Source organism: Erpetoichthys calabaricus, chromosome 13, assembly GCF_900747795.2.
Source record: "Erpetoichthys calabaricus chromosome 13, fErpCal1.3, whole genome shotgun sequence".
NCBI lineage: Eukaryota > Metazoa > Chordata > Cladistia > Polypteriformes > Polypteridae > Erpetoichthys > Erpetoichthys calabaricus.
In genome coordinates this window covers 119,645,251-119,671,243 of record NC_041406.2, presented here as the reverse complement: position 1 = coordinate 119,671,243, position 25,993 = coordinate 119,645,251, and the positions used below count along the sequence as shown (strand labels likewise).

Below are 25,993 nucleotides of genomic sequence, written 5' to 3'. Positions count from 1 at the left end.
CTGGAGGAGATATGAGTATATAAGATGGTAATCTAAAAATCTCCTAAAGTTGCATACAGGTACATGGAAGTAAGACATGCTATACAGCAACTCTAACATTATGATCTTGACTGAAACGTGGAAAAGATAAGGGAAAAAAAAGCCATGCAAACAAGCATGTGAAACAAAACTCTAATTAACAAGTATTATTTAAATAGCACCTTTCTCTTGCTCAAAGCACTGAAACATCGAAGAAATAGAGAGATTAACACAATTTAACTTGGCCTGTGCTCTTTTACAGAATGAATTACTCCCAAGTACTCATTGGACCATATATACACATTATTGTTGTCAAACCAATGAGGCAACACTTACTTGATTTTCAGAGAATGGAAACTTTGGTTCAACAGCACACAATTGGTCATAGTACCTGTAATAAAGTAAAAATGAAGAGATTAAAAAGGATTCAGATGCCAAAAGCAAACCAGACATTTCTTCAAGTAAATGGATTTAAAAAGAATCATGTCTAAGCTTTCCAGTAACATTCTGTAGTTCACTTGACATTCACTGTCCTGTGCCAAAGTGGGAGTGGCAGGTAAGGAAGTAAAGTTTGTTTACATTTTTTAGCCATTAACTTTGAAGTTAACTGGGTGACACTAGTACTCTACCATGTACATGTGCGTGTAAACACCCACATTTTCTCTGATTCTTTATAGACAGGCATACCACACAATTGAAAATTGGATTTCTGCTATCCATTCACAAGCAAAAGCAACACAAGCTTATACAGAGAGTAGCATAATATTACCACTTGTATTATGGTGGTATGTAGCGTTCTACCCTGAATTCCCAGCACAGAGTCCTACACTGGTGTTCACACAAATGAGGAATTTTACCTGAGTACAACAAAAGACTAAAGGATATCAAGTGTCTTCCTCATTGGTCCTGTCTAAACAGTTTTCCCCAACAATACCTGGCAACTTTCTAACATTCATCTTGCAAGCAAAACACTTTTTCTCACTTTCACAAGTTATCTCCTTCTTCACTACTGCTGGCTACATTATCTAATGCTAAAAAGGCATTTCTAACTTTTAACATACTAGGGGGCTTCGCTCGCCAACCCCGTGTTTGGCTTTCTGCATACACACTTTTAAGATTTTTCTTTCCTTTGAATTGTTGCTATTTCATTAGTTTCACTTTTATTTCAGAACTTCTGTAAAAACAATATTTGTAATCTTGCGAGTCCCAGTATGCTGAATCTTTTTAAAGAGGTCAGGATAGGTTTCTCTGTTTGGAATTTCAGCACAGACAAAACGATCCACATCATCAGCAGTTAATAATTTTTTTTTTTTTACAAAGTAAAAAAGTAACTAGAGTTCTGCATTGGACTCCTGTCTGTAAAGTCGTACTATTTTCCTCTCACAGTTCCAAAAGTACATGGGGTTACCAAGGTGATAGCCCAGCTTTTGTCTAGGTTTTTGTACAAGGGCTAGACAGAACGTTTTTGACTCCTGGGGTAAATGTAGCTTTTTAAATAAGCAGACAGATAAATACATATACATGAACAAAGTAACCAATAAATGCATGTGCGGTAAACTCCGTTTTTGAAATTCTCAAGATTCTTTATTTGTCACATGCATAGTTATACAGGACAACACGCAGTGAAATGCATCCTGATCCGCTTATCAAAAACTGTGCAAAGTTAGAAGAATATCAGTTAGATTAACAAAAAGTCATAGACTGAAAGGTAACAGTATAGTAGAACATAATAAATAAGTACAATTATGTGAATAAAGTAGAATTAAGTGTTAAGGTGCAATAGTGTAGTAATTATTGTGCAAAACCAAAGTTAGAATGGTGCATAGTTAAATGAGGCAGTTTGTTTGCGCTACTGTGATCTTTACTTTCTTTTTTTATATTTGTCTAATTTTCCTACTTTCATATCCTTTAACTTTCTCCACATGTGTATAGCGCCGTTTTTTTTTTTTTTTTTTGAGCCTTTCTAATTTCCCTGGTTTCATAGTCTCTAACCTGCTCTGCATGTGTTTAGCGTCAACGTTTGTAAACGTCTTTATGAAGTTCTACTTTCTTTTACTCATTGTCTTTTAATTCTGAGCCGGATTGGACGTGCTTTTTTTTCAATTCCACTTATTCCGGGCTGATAATTACTTTCTTTATTTTCTGAATTTGCACCTCGATTATTCTTTTTTGCTCTTTTTTCTGTCCAACGCATTTGAGTCTCTTTTCTTCGCTTAGATGTCGACATCTAATTTATAACATACCTTATACGCTTTATATGCGCTGAGAGCCCTGGTTCTGTGTGTGCTCAAATCCTTCACAAGAATGAATGTTTTGCTGCCTATTGTCCTATTTGATAGATTGTAAGTAGGGTGTGTCTTTGGTCTCGCAGGTCTTTAAAATGTCTTACGAGAAGATCACGTATCGTAGACTTGCTTTTTGCTTTCCAGGACAGGATTTCTTTTTATAATAGATAGACAGGAGCCAAATTTGCGTTATGTGACTCTTACTGTGTTCAGAATTTGGAAAATGGGGTGGCTGTTAACCACTCAAGAAGATAAAGTAAATCCACTACACTGATTAAGGATAATGTATTTCAGTTCTCCTATGGCACAACTAACCAAACTCTATTGGTTCCTCTGCACTTGGAAGGGATCCTAAACTTAGCATGATGTCACCTTGAACATAGCCCCAGCTCCCTTTCTTGACTGTGAGCTACACATAGCTCAGGCAGTTAGCTAACACCACGACACCTGCATCATACAGTAATCTCTAGAAACTCTTAACACAGCAATATTGAATTACTGCAACAGAAAAATTTAGCTTCTCTAATTTTACCACCCTTCATTGCAATGATCAAATTACGACTTCCATTATGTCTTCTAAAATGGTACCTTGCTATTATTCACACGGAAAGCTAACATGTACAGCAAAAACAATAGAAAAATGAGACCTACCCTTTATTGTACCTAGCTAAGACATAAAATGTCAAAGGCAGCTCCTACTTACAACGAATGTAAATGTCAAAGGGTAGCTCCTACTTATAGCTAATGTCCCTACCAAATTGCAATGTTCCTAAAACATCAGTAAAAGCTTATATTATAAAAATATTATTTCACACTTTGTTTACCCATTGTTTAACAAAACTATTTCTCATTTAAATTGGCTGCAGGAACTGAAAAATAAGAATTTCTTTTTAAACTGACAATTACACAAATTTAGGATGGCTTCCTACAGTAATCAATCCACTTACTGATACATTATCTCTTGAGATCGCAAAAAGAACTAAGTACTAGTTAAAAAGCAAAATGACAATGCACAAATTCAATGTGAATAAAAGTAGTACTGTGGAGTGCATTGTTTATTTTTTTCCATTTGCAACTAGTACTCAGTTTTGTTTTTACAATTTCTTTTTCACAAGTAAATAAAATAGCTTAATAAAGATAAGCCTTTCATCATTTATAACCATGTGGAAAACAAAATCAAAAAAAAAATCAAAACAGATACTTAACACCACTTTACAAAAACAAGCAATGGATGTAAAAACTAACATATACCACTTGACACTGGAACTGTTCTATTGTCACTGGTTCTAGAACCATTCTCCAGATCAATGGCATCATGAACTATGCTGTCTTCAGAAAGTATTCAGAATCCTTCACTTTTTTCATATTTTGTTATAAAGTAGCCTTATGCTAAAATAATTTAAAATATTTTTCCCCTCATCAAGCAACACTCAGTAACCCAGAATGACAAAGCAAAAACAAAATACTATATTTTTTTGCTTATCTATTATAAAAAACAATCCTGTGGGACTGAATGACTAGGAGATGATACGTGATCTTCACATTAAGATCACGGAAGATAGTTAAAAGACCCGTGAGGACCTTAAACATGAGACATTGTGCCAAGAGATTGACCTAAGACCGTCTCGCGATGACGTACAACATGAGATTCTTGCAAGACACCCCCTACTTACAATCTATCAAATAAGACAATGGGGCAGCAAAACAGTCAGTCTTGTCAAGGATGTCACTTTATTTGTCAATGTCAATTTATTTATATAGCACATTTAAAACAACATAGTAATGCTGTAGCCAAAGTGCTTTACAATAATAGAATAACAGAAAAACAAAACAAATTAACATAAAACATAAATAGAAATAAAATATATGAATATAAAATAAAGTACATAATAAATAGAAGTAATGTTATATATATTAAAAATAGAAGTAGTGTTATATAATCACAAAGAGGAAACCATCAGTATTACTGAAGGTCATGGAATGCAAGTGAATAGAAATGAGTCTTTAATCTTGTTTTGAACAGTTCAATTGTAGACGACTCCTTTATGTGATGAGGTAAAGAGTTCCACAGGCGAGGAGCAGCAGCTGCAAAAGCCCTGTCCCCCTTGGTTTTACACTTGGTACGAGGGACAAACAGAGACAGCTGACCAGAAGATCTAAGCACTCTGGATGGCTGGTGTAAAACACACAGTTCAGATAAATAGGCAGGAGCAAGCCCATGTAAAGATTTAAAAACTAGCAGCAAGATTTTAAAATCAATTCGAAAACTTACAGGCAGCCAGTGTAAAGAAGCTAAAATAGGAGAAACAGAGTCATACTTTCTTGCCCCAACCAGAAAGCGAGCGGCAGCATTTTGGACCAACTGTAACCTGCATATCAAGGATTTGCTAATCCCAGAATAGAATGAGTTGCAGTAATCGAGGCGAGAAAAAATAAACGCGAAAGTAGCTATCTCAAGATCTCTAGAAGATAAAAAAGGCTTTATCTTACCTAATAGACAAAGTTGGAAAAAGCAACTCTTGACTACAGAATTTACTTGTTTCTCAAAAGAGAGGTTACTGTCAAAGATTACACCAAGATTGCGGACTTGAGGTTTGGAAAAGACAGAGAAAGAGTCAAGAAGTCCAAGACCAATTTGGGCTTTAGCTGATGGACCCACTATAAGCACCTCCATTTTATTTTGATTTAGATCAAGAAAATTATTAGCCATGCAGGATCTTAGTTCAGACAGACACTTGTGGAGTTGATTTGTTGTAGAGTTGCAGACAGGAATATAAACCTGAGTATCATCAGCATAGCAGTGAAAAGAAATGTTAAATTTCCTAAAACTCGCTCCAATAGGGTGAAGGTATATGGAAAATAAAATAGGACCCAAAATGGATCCCTGAGGAACACCATATTTAAGAGGAGCAGTAGATGAAGAAGAGGAATTAAAAGTCACTGAAAAGTGTCTACCCATTAAATATGACCTGAACCAGTTAAGAGCAGCCACTTTAAGCTCAACAAGATGTTCAAGCCGCAACAGCAATATCTCATGGTCAATAGTGTCAAAGGACTGCCGCATCACCCGAGTCAGTAATAAGAAAGATGTCATTGAACACTTTCAGGAGTGCCGTTTCAACACTATGATAACGCCTAAAGCCAGACTGGTAGATCTCAAATAAATTATTGGAGTTAAGGTGATCAACCAATTGATTATAAATAACTAGGGGGCTCTGCCCCCTGCTCGCTTCGCTCGCCAACCCCTGGCGTTGGGGCATGACAAAAAGTGAGATGTATGAATTAGATATAGAATAGTGTGCAGGTGTGGATGATGCATATAGAAAGCCAAAAATACAGTGTTTGGCACAGAGTAATGGTTTATTGGAATATTTCTTTGTACACAACATTATTAGTAAAGATGGTGTCCTGTCCTTGAATGAGTCTTCCTTGGCATGGAGCATTTATAACTTTAACTTTAACGTCAGATGAACGTCGAACACGTGAGAAGGCAACAAAAAGTTGTCCATGTCCAAAAACGGGCTCAGAGAGGTAGATGCCAACCTTGTCCATGGTTTGTCCTTGTGATTTGTTGATGGTCATAGCAAATGTAGGTTTAATGGGGAACTGTTGGCATTTCAGTGTAAAAGGTAATTCTAGGTCAGAACTCGTAAGGTCAATTCTAGGAATGAGAACAGTATTGTTAGAATGTGATCCTGTAAGAACTGTTGCTTGAATAACATTGTGTGTCATGGTGTTGACGACTAAACGTGTGCCATTGCATAAACCCTGTTTAGTGTTAAGGTTTCTTAATAGCATGATTATTGTTCCGTTTTTAAGGCTAAGATTGTGTTGTGTTAATCCGGCTGGGTTAATAGTGTTCAAATATTCTAAGGGGAAATTCAGATGTTCATTGTCGTCATCAGAGTCAACTTTGTCAGAGCTTAGAAAGAGCCGTGCCTCTCCAGGAAGTAATGAAATGACCTGGTTATTAATGTGATCAACATTAATATTTTTTGGACATAATATAGTGCGTTGTATTAAAAGGGGCATTTGGTCTAATGAGACCGCGGTTTCAAATATCTCCGTAAGTCATCGCAGATGAAGGGTTGAGGAATTGTAATAATATCTGGGTGAAGTCCATCTGTATTGGTGAGTGTACAATGTTCTAGTTGTAATAACCAATTGTTATATTCGTGATCTGGAAATCGCATGTTTTGTACCAAGTGTATCTTTAGAAAGCAAAGCCAATTGTTCGCGTAACATTTTTTGTTCCGTGGTTTTTGAAGCGCGCCGAGGTGAATTTTTTTTTTTTGATGCGGGTTCGTGTTTGTGGTCCCGTTACTCGAGCCGTTTAGTTTTGTATCCGTGATCGTGAATTGATGACTTGTTTGATCTTTATCGTGAGGAATATGGATAAGTAATAAGTAGGATCGAACTCACTGTTAATATGCGGACTGTTCGTTTCTTCGTATTATCACCAATCAGGTCTCGCGCCTGTATATGTATTGTAGTTTGGTCTCGTGTTGTTTATATGACGTCGTCGCGTATTTTAAGGTGGACTGAATAATAGCTGAGCGCATGGTATGTGAAGTAATAGTTAAGCACTGTCTAAAATCCCCTCCTAATAAAAGTACCTTTCCCGCAAAGGGAATATTCTTATTCATCAACGTTTGTATAAGTTTATCAATGGTGTTGAGTAAGTGACTGGATGCCATTGTACATTCATCTATAATTAATAGTGTGGCAAGACGGATGTCACGTGCATTGTTACTGTGAATTGTCATAGTGGATACCGATGTTTCTGTGATTGGGACCGGTATTTGGAATAAGGAGTGACATGTGTTTTTGTAGCCGAGACATTTTTTCTTCCGCGGTTTCAGAATCGCTTTGTAGGTGCCGACGTGATTTGTGCATATTTGCGTTCTTGATTTGTTTCAGGGTGCACTGTTCCAATGCGATGTAATATTTGTCCACATACACGAAAGCAGTATGGCTCATTGCCTTTTGGTGACATGATATTTACTCCGGTAGATGCAAAATCAAATGAACTATTGTAGGATGTAATGCAGATGCGCCGCCGTGTATTTTGTTGTTTCATGCGGGTTCGTGTGTTTGGTCCCGTTATCCGAGCCGAATCGTTTTGTACCCGTGAGCGTGTATTCATGACTTGTTTGTTCCTCAGCATGCGAAATATGGATAAGTAATAAGGAGGATCGCACTCACTGTTAATATGGAGCCTTTTCTGCAGTTGAACGGTTAATAGTGCTTTATTGTAAGGAGATCCACCTATGCTGCCTAGTGTGAAGGTGTTGAGATGACGTATGTTTAATATGGACGGTTCCTTTAGAAATGGGGCTTTGGGTGTCACTTCTTATTGATGTTAGTGTGTTTGTGGGTCCGATTCGTCGTTGTTGTGAACGTTTCGTGTGCCATGTTTCGTCTCTAATGGGCCTGGCGTGGCGGTCACGGCTTCTTTTTTTTGTTGTGTTCGGAGCTTGTTAAATCCTCCTGTTTGTGTGGGTCCCGTTTCGTGTGCAATGGGATTCGTGCGGCGCCGTGTGCTTTTTCGGCGTCTGAGCGGGGGGGGTTTAGGGGGATTGGTGGTGCGCGAGCGTCTTCTTTCTTATTGTGTGCCAGGGGCTTGTTGAATCCTCCTCTTTGTGTGTGTCCCGTTCGTTGCTTGTAGGGTGGGTGGGGTGGTTTTGGGTTCTTTTTTTTTGTGTGCCAGGGGCTTGTTTAATCGTCCTCTTTGTATGTGTCCCATCCGGTGCCTGTAGGGGGGGGGGGGGGGGGGGGGGGTTCCTTGCAGGTGGGCGCGAGCGGCTTCTTTTTTTTTGTGTGCTAGTTTCGTGTGCAATGGGTTTCGTGCAGCGCTGTGCGTCGCCTGCGTTTGACTCCTTTTTTCTGTGGTCGCGGGGCCTCATTTCTTTGACTCCTTTTTTCTGTGCTCACTCCTTTTTTCTGTGGTCGCGTCCGCCTCTCGCGGAGCCTCATTTCTTGGGGCGCCTGCGCAGTACGTCTTTTTGCGGCTACGGCCCATGGCCGGATGTCCCTGCGTCCATCCGGTTTAGCATTCTCGGTTAGTAATATGGATTCTTTCTAGAATTTTAGCCAGAAATGGCAGTTGGGAAATTGGACGAAAATTGGCTAAAACTCCAGGATCTAACTCTGTCTTTTTTAGACGGGGACGGACTGTAGCATATTTAAAAAATGAGGGCACAACTCCCGAACTAATAGAATCATTAATAATGGCTAATAAGGGTGGGCCCAACACATCAAAGGCTTCCACTAAGAGACGTGGTGGTACAATATCCAGAGGACTGGGGGCTGGTTTAAGGGTGTCAATAGCTCTTTTTAGCTGTGAAAGTGAGACTAGATCAAAGGATTCTAATACAATGTCATGATTAACAGTAGAAAGTTCATAGCCCGTTTGAACAATGCCACGGTGGATAGTATCAATTTTGCTGACAAAGAATGATAGAAACTGGTCACATGAATGAACAATGCTATTTGATCCCATCACAGAGTGGGGGTGAACGGCCGCATTAATTGAATTAAATAAGACCCTAGGATTGTTTGAGTGACGGGATACTAAATCGGCTAAGACGTTTTGTTTCGTTATCTTAACTTCAGCCTGGAAATTGAAAAGAGAAGTCCTAAAAATCTGTTTAGAGACAATCAGTCCATGTTTTCCAATGCCGTTCAGCAGTTCGACAGGTGCGGCGCAGTGATCGTGTATTTTCATTTAGCCAGGGAGCAGGTCTACCCTTATTACTGCGTATCTTGGGCGGAGCAATTGAGTCTAAAATTGTTTTACAGGAAGAATTAAATTTTACGACAGAATTATCGATACCATTATTTTGGTCATGCACATAAAGACTAGAGAAAATGGTTTTAAAATCAGATATAATAGAAGAATTTAAAAAGTGCGAGCAGCGTGGGGGACAGCTATTAGTTGGGATATCAACAGTAGTATTCAGATCCATCATTATAGAAAAATGATCAGTAGAAGAAACATCACATAAATCATTATTTACTGAAATATCATGAGTAAGAACGAGATCAAGGGTGTGACAGAGAGAGTGGGTTGGCGCATTAATATGCTGTATAAAATCAAATGAGTTCAAAAGTGATAAAAAGTCATTGACCAAAGGTTTCGAGTGACAACAAACGTGTTTGTTGAAATCACCAACAATAAATACTTTGTCATGAGAGAGGGTGATATCAGCCAAGAGATCAGAGAATTCAGAGATGAAAGTATCATTAATTATAGGTGGTCTATAAACCACGGCAAACAGCAGAGAAGGGAAGCTGCACACTTTGAAAAGTTGAAGTTCAAAGCTCCTAAACGGACCCCTTGTAAGGCTCCGACACAAGAACATACTTTTAAAAATAGTGGCAATGCCCCCCCCGCCCCCCCCCCCCCATGACAAGTCACCATTTAAAATCCAAGTCTCAGTGATGAAGAAGAAATCCAGATTATTTGAGGTAATAAAGTCTTGCAAAATAAAAGTTTTATTAGACACTGATCTCACGTTCAAGAGAGCAGCCTTGATAGAGGTATAACAGCTTGTTGCAGGATGAGCACGGGTGAGCGTGCGAAGATTAGCAGTGTTTACTACTCAATTGCAGGCCGAGGAAAAGTGATGCTGTCTTGAAATGGAGAAATTAAATCCGGTATCCAGCGTCCATGAACCAGTGATGAAGTCCTGAGCAGGAGAAGATGGGTCATAGACGACTCGCAGGCATCGGGAATCAAAGCTCTGGGACTTGAGTCGGCGTTGTTTAACAGTAATTCCGGCTCTTTTCCCACGACGGCAGCGGGTGCGTTTGCGTCTCCGAGGGGCATTCAACTCACTGATGCAGGTGAACACCGGTGTCCAGGTGGAGAAGTCAGGAGATAAATGAAACAAAGGTGTAGGTAGGTTCACAAAAAATCCAACCAGGAGATGAAAATTGAGAGGAAAGCAAGCCAGAAAATATGTTTAGTAAAGACTCACGATCATAGGACAGTCGCCGTTGGGATAAACTAAAATATAAAAACAAAGTTAAAACATAGACCAGAGAGACGAGCAGACGGCCAGCCACACCAGTCGGCGCCATCTTCATTATTAAGGATTTGAGCACACACAGATCCAGGGTCTCAGCACATATAAAGCAAATAAGGACATACGTTATAAATGAAACGTTGACAAATAAGCGAAGAAGAAAGCAGCGCAGAGAAAAGAGACTCAAATGCAAAAAAGAAAAAATAATCTAGGTGCAAATTCAGAAAATAAGGCAAGTAATTATCAGCCCGTAACAAGTGGAATTGAAACAAAGCACGTCCAATCTGGCTCAGAAGTAAAAGACAGAGTAAAAGACAAAGTAGAACTTCATAAAGACGTTCACAAAGTTTGGCGCTATACACATGCAGAGCAGATTATGAAAACAGTGGAATTCGAAAGGCTTCAAAAAAAAAAAAAATAAGTATGCATGATACAAATGTGGAGAAAGTTAAAGACTATGAAAGTAGGAAAATTAGAAAATATAAAAAAAGAAAGTAAAGATGGCAGTAGCGCAAACAAACGGAAATTAATACTCGAAAAAGGGAAAATAATCATCACAGACCAGGTGTCACTGAAAAAAAAAAAAGCAGGACAAAGCAAGGTCAGAAATAAAAGACAGTAGAAAACAAAGTAAAAATTCATAAACAGGTTACAAAACAAAAGGGCCAAACACATGCAGAGCAGGTTAGAGATAATTCAGGATAGGTCTCTCTTTTTGGAATTTCAGCACAGACATCAGTTAGTAATTTTTTTTTTTTTTTGCATAGTAACCAATAAATGCATGTGAGGTAAAACACTTTTTTGAAATTCTCTTGACTTAAACTTCAAAATCTTACAATATTTACATACTCCTGACATATCACCTGTGTTCATATATTCGATCTCTATTCGCCTTTTAGTTATTTCTGAGTAATAACTTCTCTTTTTTTGCGCTAATGCAAAGTTTACTTTTTTTTTTTGACACTGTCGTTTTTTTCTGCTTTCATATTCTGTATCTTGCTCTGCATGTGTTTTGCGCCTACTTTTTTTTTTTTTTTTTTTTTAGTCTTTTGAATTCCAGTTATCATTATCTCTAACCTGACAAAGTCATTAAACACATGTCTCACTGTCCTCATTTAAAAGATTCAGCATATTGGGACTCGAAAGATTCCAAATATTGTTTTTACATAAGTTCTGAAATAAAGGTAAAACTAATGAAATAGCAACAATTCAAAGGAAAAAAAATCTTAAAAGTGTGTATCCGGAAAACCAAACACGGGGGTTGGCGAGCGAAGCCCCCTAGTTTTTTTAAAATAAAAAACTGAAATATAAACAAGTATTTAAACTCTTTGCTATGCCACTTGAGATTTGGCTTAGGTACAGGCCATTTTATTGATCATCATCGCAATGTCTATACACCTTGTTTGGGAGTTCACCTGTGGCCAATTCAGGATAGGCACACACGTGTCTATGTAAAGTCCTATATCAAGGGTAAAAAAAAATAAGCAATGAGGTTAACGTTGTCTGCAGAGCTTAGATAATTTTGTCGGTGCGCAGATCTAGGGAAGGCTACAAAAAAAAAAATTCTGCAGCATTGAAGGTTGCCGAAAGCACAGTGGCCTCCATATTTTTTAAATGGAAGAATTAGAACAATCACTACTGTTTCTAGAGCTGGCTGGAGAAACTTCCGGAAGAACAACCATCATTGCAACACTACACTGATCTGAGTTTTATGACAGAGTGCCCAGATGGAAGTCTCTCCTCGACAAAAGATACATTAAAGCCCACTTGGAGTTTGCATAAAGATACCTACAGGACTCTGAAACTGAGATAAACAAATTCTCTATGAAACCACAACAGGACTGTCTGGCCTCAATTCTAACCATACAAATCAAACCAACACTGTTCTATGCAGTATACTAGTCTGTTATGCAGTTGTTAGCACAGCTATTAACAGTGTTGCCAAACATATGAAAATGTCCAGAACCAAAGTACTTCTCTAAAACAGGGATCAAATATCACCAACTGATATTATTGTTCAAGCCCTACTATAATGTATACTGTTTTGTGTTGTATCTTTAAGACTTGTGTAAAAATATGACAATGTTTTATAGGTCATTTTATGCAGAAATGGAGAAAGCTAACTGGTTCACAAATTTCCTCACACCACTGTATAAAGTTAAAGAAATAAAATAAAAATTTCCTAGCTTTTAAAGTTTTTTTCTGTTCTATTTTACAAAAGTATATAGGAAGAATAAGAAAGGATTTTTAAAGATGTTGTATTTTTAGAATAGCCAGGTGAATGGATATAATAAGGGAGGTTCACTATAATAAACTGACCAACACAAATATCAATTAAATTGTATTTATCGATATTTAAACAAAAATGAATAACTAAATTCAATGTTAAGTGAAATGTTCTCTAAACCAATGAACAATTGATTTTATGTCTATAATCATTCATCTGAAAAACGCATACCTGACAAAGTACTTGACAGAGTGAACATGAATAGGATAGTTTTCAAAGTTTGTTTATATAAAAAGCCACTCCTAAGCGGTCTTTGCTTTATGCTTAGGGTCATTGTCCTGTTAAGAGGGTGAACTTTCAGCTAAATCAAAGTTCCAGAGAAGTCTGGAACAGGTTTTCATTAAGGATATTTCTGTAATTGGCTCCATTCACTTTTCCCATAACCCGGTCTAATCTCCCAGACTCTGCTGCTGAAAAACAAATAATCTCACAGCAACTTCACCAATGGAAAGGTATCAGACGGGTGATTAGCTGGTTTCCTCTAGACATGATGGTAATCCTGTTTGCATCAGACCAGACAATTTCCCCTTGGGATTAATAACGTATCTATCTATCTATCTATCTATCAACCTTGTTTCTTATAGTCTCAATAGTCCTTTAGATGCCATTTTGTAAACTCATAGATCTTCCATAATGTACTTAAATAAAACAATGCTTTTAAAAAAGGCAGTTTTCACCATTTGTCTAACAAATACATATTTTCACACATTGATTCAGTTAATTGATATGAGAAGTTAAACACTGTTTAAATGTAAATACACATGCACTTTACCATTTTTAAATATTAACTGCACTGCAGTTTTTTTGTTGTTGGAAGTATACATTTATATTTATTCAGATTTTTTGTTCGTTTTTTCTTTCCCATGTACCAGCTAGACATTCCTAATTCTTGAGGTGTAATTATAAATATGGATTACATTCTAATAGTGCAGCACGTTTCTTACCAAAACATATACTGTATGATATACACAAACAACAAACACAGTACAAACCTTTAAAAAAGCCCAAAATATATCAAATATTCATAAGGTTCTTATCAAGAAGATACAAGGCTAACATGCTTAACAAATTCACAAGTAAAATAGACAAATTTTGCTGTTAAGCTAACAAGCCCATTGTTTATTTAGCAGAAACTTCTAATTCTTCTTTATCTCTTTTTATAATTTAAAATGTAATCTGCTGTAATTTTTTTTTATTTTTATTAATTTTATTGTAATCTGCTGTAATTAACACAAGCTCACTCAAAAATGTACTATTACTTTAATTTAATGACAAAAAAAAGTCTGAATTCAATAAAGTACAATTTTTTTGCCATTTGATTTAATTGCACAGGATGACGACCGATTCCTTTTTCTCAATTTACTACTTCACTTTCTTTAAGTGAGACACCAACATTATGTTCTTCTCTCTCTGATAAAGTCTTACCTTGCTGCTCTCTGTTTACAGGAAGTTTGAAGCACAAAAAATGTACGCATTACTACTACTAATTTGTGTAAAGGAGCATTTCACCTAAATTAACCTAAAGCTTAGGAAAAGAGACGTAAGAAAAAAACTGTACTGGCCAATTTACCAATCACCAATCCAAGTTTTTTGTAGTGAAAATAGGCCAATTTAGATTGACGGCTGACCGATCAATAAACTATTACATTTGCAAAACTTTCTAAAATCGCTTTGTCATTCTGGGGTATTGAATATTGCTTTAATTGTGGAAAAAAATAAATTTAAATTATTTTAGCAAAAAAGCTACAACATAGCAAAATAAGAAAAAGGTGAAGGAATCTGAATACTTTCTGAATCCATTATCCTCAAGTTTCAGATTTGCATTGTTTCGCAAATATATGATGTGGCTTATGAAGTCCATTCGACAATTTCCCTGACCTGGTTTAAAAATAAATAAATAAATAAAACCTTGTATAATTGCAAGTTGTTGCCCATATTTGATTACCTTTATGCAAAAGAATGTAAAATGTATCAGTTCTCTCATGTATGACACGGTGATGTTAACACATGCAAAACAATCATAAGTGACAGGACAGGTAAAATTTTAGACTAACGCAGTTCTTTTCATAAACAGCTTCATACAAAAAGCACTTAAAATTGGTTGAAATAAAGGGAGAAAAAAATGTCAGAAGAAGCCAAGTGCATTCTTCTCAGACTCAGCAACTCCAGAGCCTACAAAACAAAAAGGAAACTTTGGGAGCTACATGTACTACAAGGCAGAAATCTCATAGAAAATAGTTAATTGCTTTTCCAAAGCATATGTCTTGAGATCCTCGGTGGTTTGTATTGGGCTCAGCTTTTTATGTCAGCTTCTGGTCCATGGTGGTGTTTGTCTCTTGAATTAACCTTTGTTACACCAAGGAAAATATTAAATAGATAATCTGAACTAACTCAGCACTCAGTCACTATTCAACAAATTACCCAACAGTGCAGTCAATGGTCATACAGATTTTGCACTCCAGAATCCTCACATATGATACTTGCCCAGAGTAACAGTTTTGCGCATGAATATTATGAACAATGTCCTGTGCCATTATATACAGCAGTTTTTTTCAAAACCTTAAAGAATATACTCTAAAGATGAACAGAATATATATATATATGATGAAGCACTTAAAGTTGTTGAAGGAGCACAACACACTAGCACTACCATATCTAGTTGGAACAAACTATAGTGATCGGGAAGAAAATGATGCCCTGCAACATATTGCTGATAACTTTGAATCCCAACAAAAGGCATGAGTTCTGAAGTAAGTTGAATTAAGTCAAATTCAGCCTCTTAGAGCTAGAACATTTGCTTTATGTATTGTAAAAAGGGCATTCCAGATTGCAGAAATCAAATGCCTAGGTGTAGTATATCATTAATCTACCTGCATGTTTTTTAATCACTGACAAATAGCAGTCAAACTTTCATAACTGTGTTTTACTTGATTAAAAGACTTAAGTCAAAACATACAAAATATTTTTTTCATTTTATTATATATCATATCTGAAATGAATGTATATTTGTAATTTAAAAACTTTAATCCTTAATCAGTGAATTCAGTTAGCAAGCCAAATGTATTTTGTCTATGAAAGCAGTTAACTTAACTACCAGTATGTCATTTAAGGTAACATGGCAGCACTAAATAGAAAATCGGGAGCACACATAATCTCTCCATTTACAAGACCATACCAATGATCAGTACGGTCTGCCACTCATAGTTCCCACTGGTTATGACTTCAAATATGAAATATTTTAAACCACAGAAAAGTAAATGAAATGACAAAGTGCAAAATATAGATCCCACATCACTTTCACATGCCAGTATGAGCTCCTATGAAAAGACAGTTGCTCTGAAGAGGAAGTGAACATAGAAAAAAATTTTCAACCACCAAGTATGTGCAGTGAAAAGACAAGGTGTAGTTTTGTTCTCTTATCACAATATGTAAATAAACAAGATGTATTTGCGTTGACTATGTTACAAAAAACAAACTACTGACTAAATACTATAACAGGCTTGGTATTAATGATTATTACATAATCAACTTTTTTCCAGTTGTGTTTTTTGCATCTAAGTTGAGCACATACAGTATCATCACAGAATGTTTTGTATTTATACTAGATGCTGTAGGAATTTTTTGGATAGCAATCAAGTGAGATAGAGATAGGAAAGGCTGGGATATAGATCACATAACTTCAAAACCGTATTCCTTCATCAATCCAGTCTAATATGGAGGAAGATTTACAAAACATACTATACTACAAAGAAAAGTCTGAAGACTCACTGGCTTCCCATAAAGTCAATGTGAAAATTATTTTGTGTATAAGCCAATGTATATTCTCATCACCTCAACAAGTGGCAAATTGTAACTTATTCTTAACATATATTTGAGTCTATATATTTCGGATGCAGATATTACACCAAATACCTGACTGCAGATATAAAATGCCTTACCATAAAACACATTTCCCAAATTGCAGCCACTACTTACAAAGGTTCCATCAATAAAACTAAGTAAACTAGGATAAACAATAGGTGAAAGAATCTAGTTAAACTATTACTCCTATTATTGATTTATTTATTAACCATTACTAATTTTTCATTTACCAAACTGGTATTATATTTACAATTTACTGAACAAAAATACAAACAAAACACAAACATGCACAGAATTTAGACAGAGAAAGAAGAAAATATTTGTGTTATCTATAATCTTTAAAGTTACACAATTAACGTGCCTTAACATCCATGCAGTCATAAAGCTGCTTAAATATTTTTATTCATTATCTACTTATTCTAATTCAGGTTTACAGATAAATGTGTGTAACCGTCAAGAATTAAAGGTATGTTATAATAATCAAATGAACTAAACAAAAAAAAAATTTAATTCAAATTGACATATTTCAATAAGCATGACCTGAGCAAGATTGGCGCTCTGCTGGTAAGTTTTTATTCCTTGGATTTCCCATAGGACCTGAATTTAGCTTAACACCTGGTGCAGACAAGTACTAAAATGTAATAAGCAGCAGAAAAATAAAAAATAAAAACAGGGAATAAGGAATTGATAATACATTCTATTCTTCTTGGTGCTGTCAGCAACTGAATACACTACATATATTTTTTATTATTGTTAGCTTTTTATTGATGCCTTGCAAACATGTGTTTGTTCTGTTATTACTAGTGTTTAAAGGTGACAAATTTCTCCATTAAAAATGCAAAGCATATTTTAGTATTTTACTGGATGTTAAATGCATTATTGATCTATGAGTAAAAGATTTTAGTAAATATAATGTGTTACACGTAGGAAGCAAAAATGTTACATTTGAATACTTAATGGGAGGTTTTAAACTTGAAAATACAAACTATGTAAGGATTAGAAGTCATAGCTGACCTGTCACTATCTGTATCCACACAGTGAACAGAAGCAATTAACACATTTAATAGGACACTACGATATAGCATGAAGTGTTGATTTAAGTCAAGGGAAGGTATGATTAATGTATATAAATCACTTGTAATGCTTTATCTGTAGTTTAAAAAAAAACAAAAAAAAAAAACATAACAGCACTAGACAAAAACCCAGAGGAGAGCAACTAGTATGATTCCAAGAATGCAAGGTATGGGCTATAAAGATTGAAGGAGCTGAACTTTTTCAGTTTAGACAAACATAATAATTAACAAAAATTCAGAAAAAGGGAACACAGTTGGAAATGGGTTAAGGCCAGATTTTACACAAATATTAGGAAGTTTTTCTACCCACACAAACAAAACCATGGAAACAAAGAATAAATTACCAAACAGGATGGAAGACAGTGGTACATCATGGACTTTAAAAATTGTTACCTGTATTTGGAAAACATAGGAAAATAAGATTGGCGAGTTTTGTTGAACTAAACTGCTCATCATAGTTATTTTAATTTAATATCATGTACTTGTACATCATATGGGTGAAAAACCTTGCTGGTTTACTTTAAAATACAGTACAACAAAGTACAAAATTTGAAAAAAAAAATTTTTCCATGTTGTTCACTGATATTCCTATTAATCTACTTAATCAGGGGTAGGAAAACCCAGGAATTCATTGATACAATATTATCCCAATACTTCAGTTTGTGAATTCCAAGTTCGGTACAAATCAGCATTCAAACACTCTGCCAGCTAAGTTATTAAGCAGACAACACAACTTGTTGCATGCTGGAATACTATGTTTTAAAATGACAACGCCTGAAAATTAAATTCGATATTAAGCTAATTCTTCATCATAACATTATGAGAAATAAAATTAAGTCAAATACCCAAAATAAATACACAAAGGGGACTCTACATCATTGTTAGAATGCAACTCTCGCACATGTAACAATAATATGCACTGATTTTACATTCCCAACATTAACACTAATACAGAGATTCAAAGACCTATAAAGGTGTAAAAATGACTTGGAAAAATACCTGAACACTTTTCCTCTGTTTATTTCTTATATAAAAAAATATTGCAAAACTCTAATCCTTCAGTGTTCATAGTAATTCATATTCATAAGGTAATAATGCCAGACTAATCCCTATATTCTCACAGACAGGTGCAGAAGGACACTTTAAGCAGCAATGCTGCCAATCAACAAAGTCAATTTCTGACAATATTACTCATTTCTACTAGTCACATGCATGTGGGAACTCTTAGACACTGCCTATATTGTTATGTTCCACAAATTTCACATCCTAACTATAATAAATTGAAAAAAAAAAATCAGATTATAATTTTTTTTTTGGGAGGCACATTTCGATGTACAATATGCACAACAGCTCAATTACAATATCCATGTATAGTACACGTACCACAGCAAGAAATGCACCAGTCAGCCTGTAACTGAAATCTACCTATGCACCCAAGCAAAGAGTATACTTACATACCTAAGTAAAACCTCTAATGAGCTCTCATGCTTGTCCAGAAGCCCACCAACTGCACACTTGCGCAGCTTGTGTAATTCCTCTAATGGCCAAAGGAAATCCATCTGCTCTTCACCTTCCAGGTAAGTATCAGAAATATATTTAGACAATGGCTTAACCATATCAACTTCATATGTCTTCTTAAGAGGGACGGAAATAAAAGTTACCATTCCGGATGGTTTGGTCAAGAATAGCACTGAAAGCTGGGGAGCAATCCAATTGGATAAACTTGCCCACTCCAAGGAAAAGCAACAATAAGCAAGAGCAAACTGCAAAACCAAAGTACTACCTCCTAACCTCAAGACAAATGGGGAGACACTCTTGTAAAGCTGAAAAGATAAACTATCTTTAAGACCTACTTCCTTAACTACAATCAAATGAATGTATCAAAATAAAAGTTGTCCCATTTCACCTCTGTATAAATATCAAAGTTCAAAATGTGCAACAACCACATTTTCTAATGTATACATTTGTTACATGCCAACTATGAACTCTTTGCTTAATGAACTGTAACAAGAAGATTTATTACTTAATTTTTAGAAATCCTCTAACCAAAAAATGATCTCCTCTGTAACCCTCTATGAACCAAAATAAAACCCAAAGCATTGAGCTTAAAATGAATTAGAGTGTCCAAAAAGAATTCAGAGTGCAACATAAATGGTACCAAAATAATATATATAGAACAAATAATCTGGGTTAAAAGTAATGGAAAAAATATACTGCCAGGTGCAATTAGCTGATGTTCATTTACTTATAACCTGCCAACAGATTCATTACACAAACACACATCTATACTTCCTATTCCTACACTTGCAGATCAAAAACAGTCAAGGGATATACGCCCATTTAGACTAAGGATATAATAAGCTATAACAAATCACAGCAATAACATCTCAATTCATCTTGTCCAGAGAACCGTTAGACCACATTCCCAAGATTTCAGGCACTTCTATCCAAAACCTGAAATCAAATTTCAGTATGATTATCTTTATCTTTGAACCTGTTTTTCTCCTACACACAGGATTATGATAAGATAGATCTTATTAAAGTATAGATGTAGTGTTTGGCGGTATGACCAAAATTCTATATCACAGTATTTTTCAAAATTATACCAGTTTCACGGTATTTGACAGTATTTTTTTCCCCATGCATGAGAGGCTGATAACCACATTTTTCATTGCAATTACTGCAGTAGACTGGCTAAGAATAACCTATTCCACTGTCATGAGAATCGTACATTGTACAATAAAACATTTTAATGTGCACACAAGTATTAATACAGGTTTGCATGGCCCCATATAGTGATAGTTTTCTAGGGGGTGACACTAATGAAGCGAAGGGATCACACTGCATGAATGTTGCAGTCAAAATATAGAACCTTTTTATTGTACAAATTTTGCAAACAACTTAAACTGCAATTTTGACAACATATTTTCAACCATCCAAAGAGGCATTTAGACTTAGTAAAATATCCAGAGGTGCTTGTCAAAAGTTGTATTGCACTGAACCTATCATAGAAAAGGAATAGTCAATATTTTTTGTAAACCAACTACACTTTCTGTTAATGTTAACAATCACTCTCCACTGACACGTTAAAGTGACTTTTTAAACAACTTTACCATCATTAAACTGCGTAATATTTAAACTAATAAATAATAACAATAAAATACATAATAGTGCAACTTCCAGTGATAATACTATTACTTCATGGCTTCAAGCCCAGGTACATTACACAGTATTCATCAAACTAAAATAAAATAAAACAAGTGCAAGTTGGTGATGACATCTTTACCAACTGATCCATCATATTGCAAATTGCATTAATATGGACCTTGCTTCAAGCTAAGCTATACTGTATACATAAATAATAAAACTGCAACTTGCATTTATAATGCTATTTGTGGTATGGGTCCACGGCTTCAAAAAAAAAAAAAAATATGGCCAGTTTTTAAATCCAGTTAACCGTGTCCATCTCCGTGGGCGCGATTGCATGACCGCGGGGAGCTGAAGAGGTAATTGGAACGAGTCACACCTGCATGTGCGGGTGCGATCATTCTCAATTGCTTCATCTGCTTCCTCTAAGGCATGTGATTAAGGCGCTGCATCCATGGAGACTTATATTTATGGGCCGGCAGGATAGGGGGAAGGAAAAAAGAAAAGATAGAACAGAAGGAGGTTAAAGAAGGGAAAAGGCAGTCATGGGAGACGAACCTGACACCAGGAAGGAGAAGGCAGCATGAGCTGGGGCACTCTAGGGGCTGGTTCACCCCACTGACTAAGAGTGTAGAGGGTGGGCGAGCTAGATGTAAGGCAATAATAATAATAATTAATTTTATTTATAAGGCACTTTACATCTATACTAATAAAAGGCAAAGCCCTCACTGACTGACTCACTCACTGACTGACTGACTCACTCACTCATCACTAATTCTCCAACTTCCCGTGTAGGTAGAAGGCTGAAATTTGGCAGGCTCATTCCTTACAGCTAACTTACAAAAGTTAGGCAGGTTTCATTTCGAAATTCCACACGTAATGGTCATAACTGGAACCTGTTTTTTGTCCATATACTCTAATGGAGGAGGCGGAGTCACGTATTGCGTCATCACGCCTCCTACGTAATCACGTGAACTAAAAACAAGGAAGAGATTTACAGCACGAGTCAAACGCGGGAACGAAGGTAAATGACGTTAATTTTTGAGTGTCTTTTAATACTGTGTAAGCATACATATTAACACATGTGCAATTAAACGTGTGCATTTACGGGGTGATTTCTCAGGCTTAAAAGCTCGCGGGTATTTTGCTATATATATTTCAACCATTCTATGATCTGCTCCTCACAAACTGAGGGCACCGTGGCGGATGTTAGCAGATTGCTGGCCAACCACAAGCGTTACCTGATAGGTAACCACCCATACAATCAGATTGTGACACAGACTACGAATGCTGTGAATATATGTCAACGTATGTATGTATGTATGTCTATATTTATATATATATATATGTCCATATGTATATATATGTGTATATATATGTACATATGTATATACTGTATATATGTAGATGTGTAAATTTGTATATGTATATATATGTATATGTGGATGTGTATATGTATGTATATATATGTATATGTAGATATGTGTATATGTAGATATGTACTGTATATATATGTATATGTATATATATGTTTACATAACCTCTTTAACACACTACTTCTCCGCTGCGAAGCGCGGGTATTTTGCTAGTTAGTAATAAATCTCAAAGTGCTAAATAAAAATATTTAAAGACAAAACAAGATAAAAACAGAGATAAAACAACAATAGTGGTATTCTTATTAATATGCTTTCCTAAATAAAAAAAAAAAAGTCTTTAGCTGTTTTTTAAAGCAGCCCACAATCTGCTGTGTTCTCAAAAGTTCTCTGGTAGGGCATTCCAGAGCTGTGAAGCAGCGACTGCAAAGGCCTCCCAATGGATCCGAGAAGCGACTGAGTGAGTGCGAAGGAAGACAGGAGGTGTGCCAACCTTGGACGGTCTGGTTGCGCAGTGTGGCAGCAGCCAAGCCGGAGGTCAGCAGAAAGGAGTTTGTGCTGCAGAGGCTTCGCCGGTAACACCAGTGATGGGTGAGCCGGGGAGACAGAAGGTGGTGGGCTGCGATCAAGTGAGGAGAGAGACTGCATTCCATCCATCCATTTTCCATCCCACTGAATCCGAACACAGGGTCACGGGGGTCTGCTGGAGCCAATCCCAGCCGACACAGGGCGCAAGGCAGGAACCAATCCTGGGCAGGACGCGAGAGACAGCATTTTAACGTCCATTTTAATGGATTTATTTATTATGGATTTTATCCCCACATTTCACTGGTTTTATGGATTTGCTATTTATTTGGGTTAACACTGCACAATGGACACTAGGTTTTACTTTTGACTGTTTTCAATAAAAGCATTTGAGCACTTTCCACCATCCCCAGGCTTCAATGAGATTTGTCAGCTCATCTCGGTCGTAGCTATTGACGGTGTTGGTTGAACACACTCCCATGTGGGAAGAGACAGTCTGTATGGGACTGGCATCGTCACACTATTTATTATACAGTACCCAGGTACATTACATAGTATTCAAGTATTGGGGGGAAAAAAAAGTGCTACTTGGCTTGCAGTATTATCCAGTACTATAGAAACAGTTGTCATACATTTTAAAATAATAATGGTCCACATCCGACCATTTAAAACCAAACTATCTCCAGACAACAGACATGAGTCCCTTTTTCGGCAAAAGTTCTTCTGCGTCATGTTCAACTTTATCGTCTGCTATTGCTTCAGTTTCAGAATGTTCTCTGTCTATTTTCACCGCGTAATACCTCCACTAACAAATGTACTCTGTTGCATGCGTGTGTAGCGGTGAAACAATGAAAAAGATCCCCCCTTAAAAGTTTCCCACCGCGCCACGTTCCAAACGTTTTTTAGGCTATTTAAACCGGTGTTGCAGTATAAGAAAAATCCATATCATAACAAAAATAAACGGTTTTCGGTATGAACCAGTATACCTCCCAGCACTATATTGATGTTAAGAAGGAAGTTTAGATGGTACATTTAGGTAACACTCACAAACAAAAATGTACAGCTCCAAAATGACTTGGTCGTACTCCTCTAATTCAATGGACATACTAAATTTATTCAGACAGTGGCCATCATCTTTTCTTATAAACCTTCTTAAATTTCAGTTGTTGCCATCAGGTTGTAGGTTTTGGTTCCAAAGGGTAAAAACAGCAACAGATTTTAGAATGTTTATGCTCAGGGTTACACTCACTTTGAATCCGTACTAGTTGTAGGGATCCTGATTACTTCTGAACATTGTGTACTTTTAAAGGTAAATACTCTTTATTTGTAGAAATATTTTGTGTTCATAAAACTGTGCGGTACATACTGCTTCAAGATTTTTTTTTTGGCTTTAATTTTTATCTGTAGTTTTCTGGATCATATTATCCCTTTAATGGAATATCAGAAAATCCAGTGGGTACCACATTCAAGCCAGTTTATCTATCCTTCCAAGTTTACTGATCTAATATCAGGATTTCTGCAAAATATTATAAATCTTTACATAACACAAAAACATTTTGAAAAATACTTTGTTAAAAATCACCAAAGCTCTTTTCAATTATATCAACCAGTTAAAAAACTCCAGATGACCACGAACTGAAAGATTCTATACTGTTCGAACCAAACCAAATTAAAAAAAAATGAGAATAAAACTAAAAGATGAATCCGGCGCCGCATGCTGCTGCTGAAGAATGTGAATTTCCCATTGGGATTAATAAAGTATCTATCTATCTATCTATCTATCTAAAAGTGCTTTCAAAGAATGCGCATCTTTATCAAAACTAACTGAACAAATATTGTAGTCGATGTAAAAAGTTACACCTAGCATGATGAGACAGATGTAATGTTCTTCAAGCAGCTCCGGCTAGACGGGAAATTTTGGAATCGTGGTGGGTGTATTTTGAAAATATGATGGGTGTATACGTTCAATGTCACAGTGAGTTCCTGAAAATTTCTGGTCTCAATTGCTTTCCGGGCTCTTCCTGGAATAATTTGTATGACTTTGCTAAATCGTTGCCTTTCTGAAGTCGAGTGAAAGCCGCACTTCAAGCGACCTTTCTGAGCTCCACCTGCCATCCTCTCTTAGCAGCGGTTAGGAGCAAAACACTCACCTAAGCAGCACTTCCAGAGAGCTCTCGTGTTTGTCCAGCGGCCGACCCACAGCACTTTTCCGGAGCTTGCTGAGCTCTTCTGCAGCTCGTACATAATCCCCTTGTTCTTCTCCCGCCGGGTAAGTATTTGAGATGAACTTGGACAAGGGTTTCGCGAGTTCTACCTCGGAAGTCTTTTTCAGTGGTACAGAAATAAAAGTCGCCATTCTAAACGTACGCCACAAGCAAACTAAATCAACAGTCCTCCAACTTCCTGGAAAGAAGTGGACAGGAGTAATCGTCAGGTGCTTTCGCTGCGCGAAGGTTTCTGGGAGTGGAGTGATGTGCGTGACCGGGTGCGCTCACGTTCCGATGGTGTGCATTCTGGGATATGTAGTTCTATATTTGTGGCCTATAAGGATATGTGGTGTGTTAGCGTAGTTGGTTTAGTGCGAGGAGGGCCTTAAATGGAATTGCTCCCAACAAGTGGCAACTCCTGCTTAGAGACCCATGCTGCTGGAACAGATGAATTGGATCAAGCAGGTTAATGACATTTTTAAGTAAACACTTTTAACTGCAGTCAGCTGCATAATAAGTCGAGGCTGATTGGGTACAGGTTCTTTTCAATAGCAACGCACACATCATGAGACTTCTCAAAACAAAAGAGGACATTCATACTACACAACTTTATTCATTTGGTAGTATCTTGTTTTGTTATGCCAAAGTCCTGTTTAAAGAGTACTGTATAGCTTAGCATTTAACATCCTGTTTAAGGAGTATAGCTTAGCATTTAACATATTACACCAACAAAGCTGACCATAAACGTTGGACTTGGTGCTTCCCATTGTAACTGGATTTTGAACTTTCTAACAATCAGACATAAGCATGTGCGAACTGACAACATCACACCTCTACACTGATCGTCAATGCAAGCACTTCACAGAGAAGTGTTCCAAGCCCTCTACTTTACCTATTTACTCCTAAATGTACATTTCCCAAAACACTTGTTATATACCATCCCATAAGTTTACTATTATTCCTCTCAATTAACAAATTTCCCTTAATGTTATACAATTAATTCTTAAATTGGGCTACATTTAACTGATAATGTTATATTTGCTAAGGTGATGATAGTCACTAAAGTAATACTAAAAATAAAAGTCATGTGTTAAATTCTGATTAACTTCAAAATACACAAACATTCATTCTTAAAGGTAACTTGTCTTTTCTCAACAAGTATCAATAAGCTTATAAAAACAAGACAT

General features: G+C 36.4%; 1 protein-coding gene across 2 annotated transcripts in view; it reads right to left on the bottom strand.

The window, feature by feature from the left end:
• The window catches only part of pdcd6ip (programmed cell death 6 interacting protein), a 266,698-nt gene extending 241,637 nt beyond the window's left edge, over positions 1-25,061 (bottom strand). For both annotated transcript variants that reach the window (XM_028817538.2, XM_028817539.2), the window contains exons 1-2: positions 24,750-25,061; positions 355-409 (exon numbers count right to left, since the gene is read on the bottom strand). In XM_028817538.2, coding sequence (XP_028673371.1) covers positions 355-409; positions 24,750-24,955 — 261 coding nt within the window. In that variant the 5' untranslated portion in view covers positions 24,956-25,061. The remainder of the gene's footprint in view (positions 1-354; positions 410-24,749) is intronic.
• Positions 25,062-25,993: the final 932 nt, after the last annotated feature.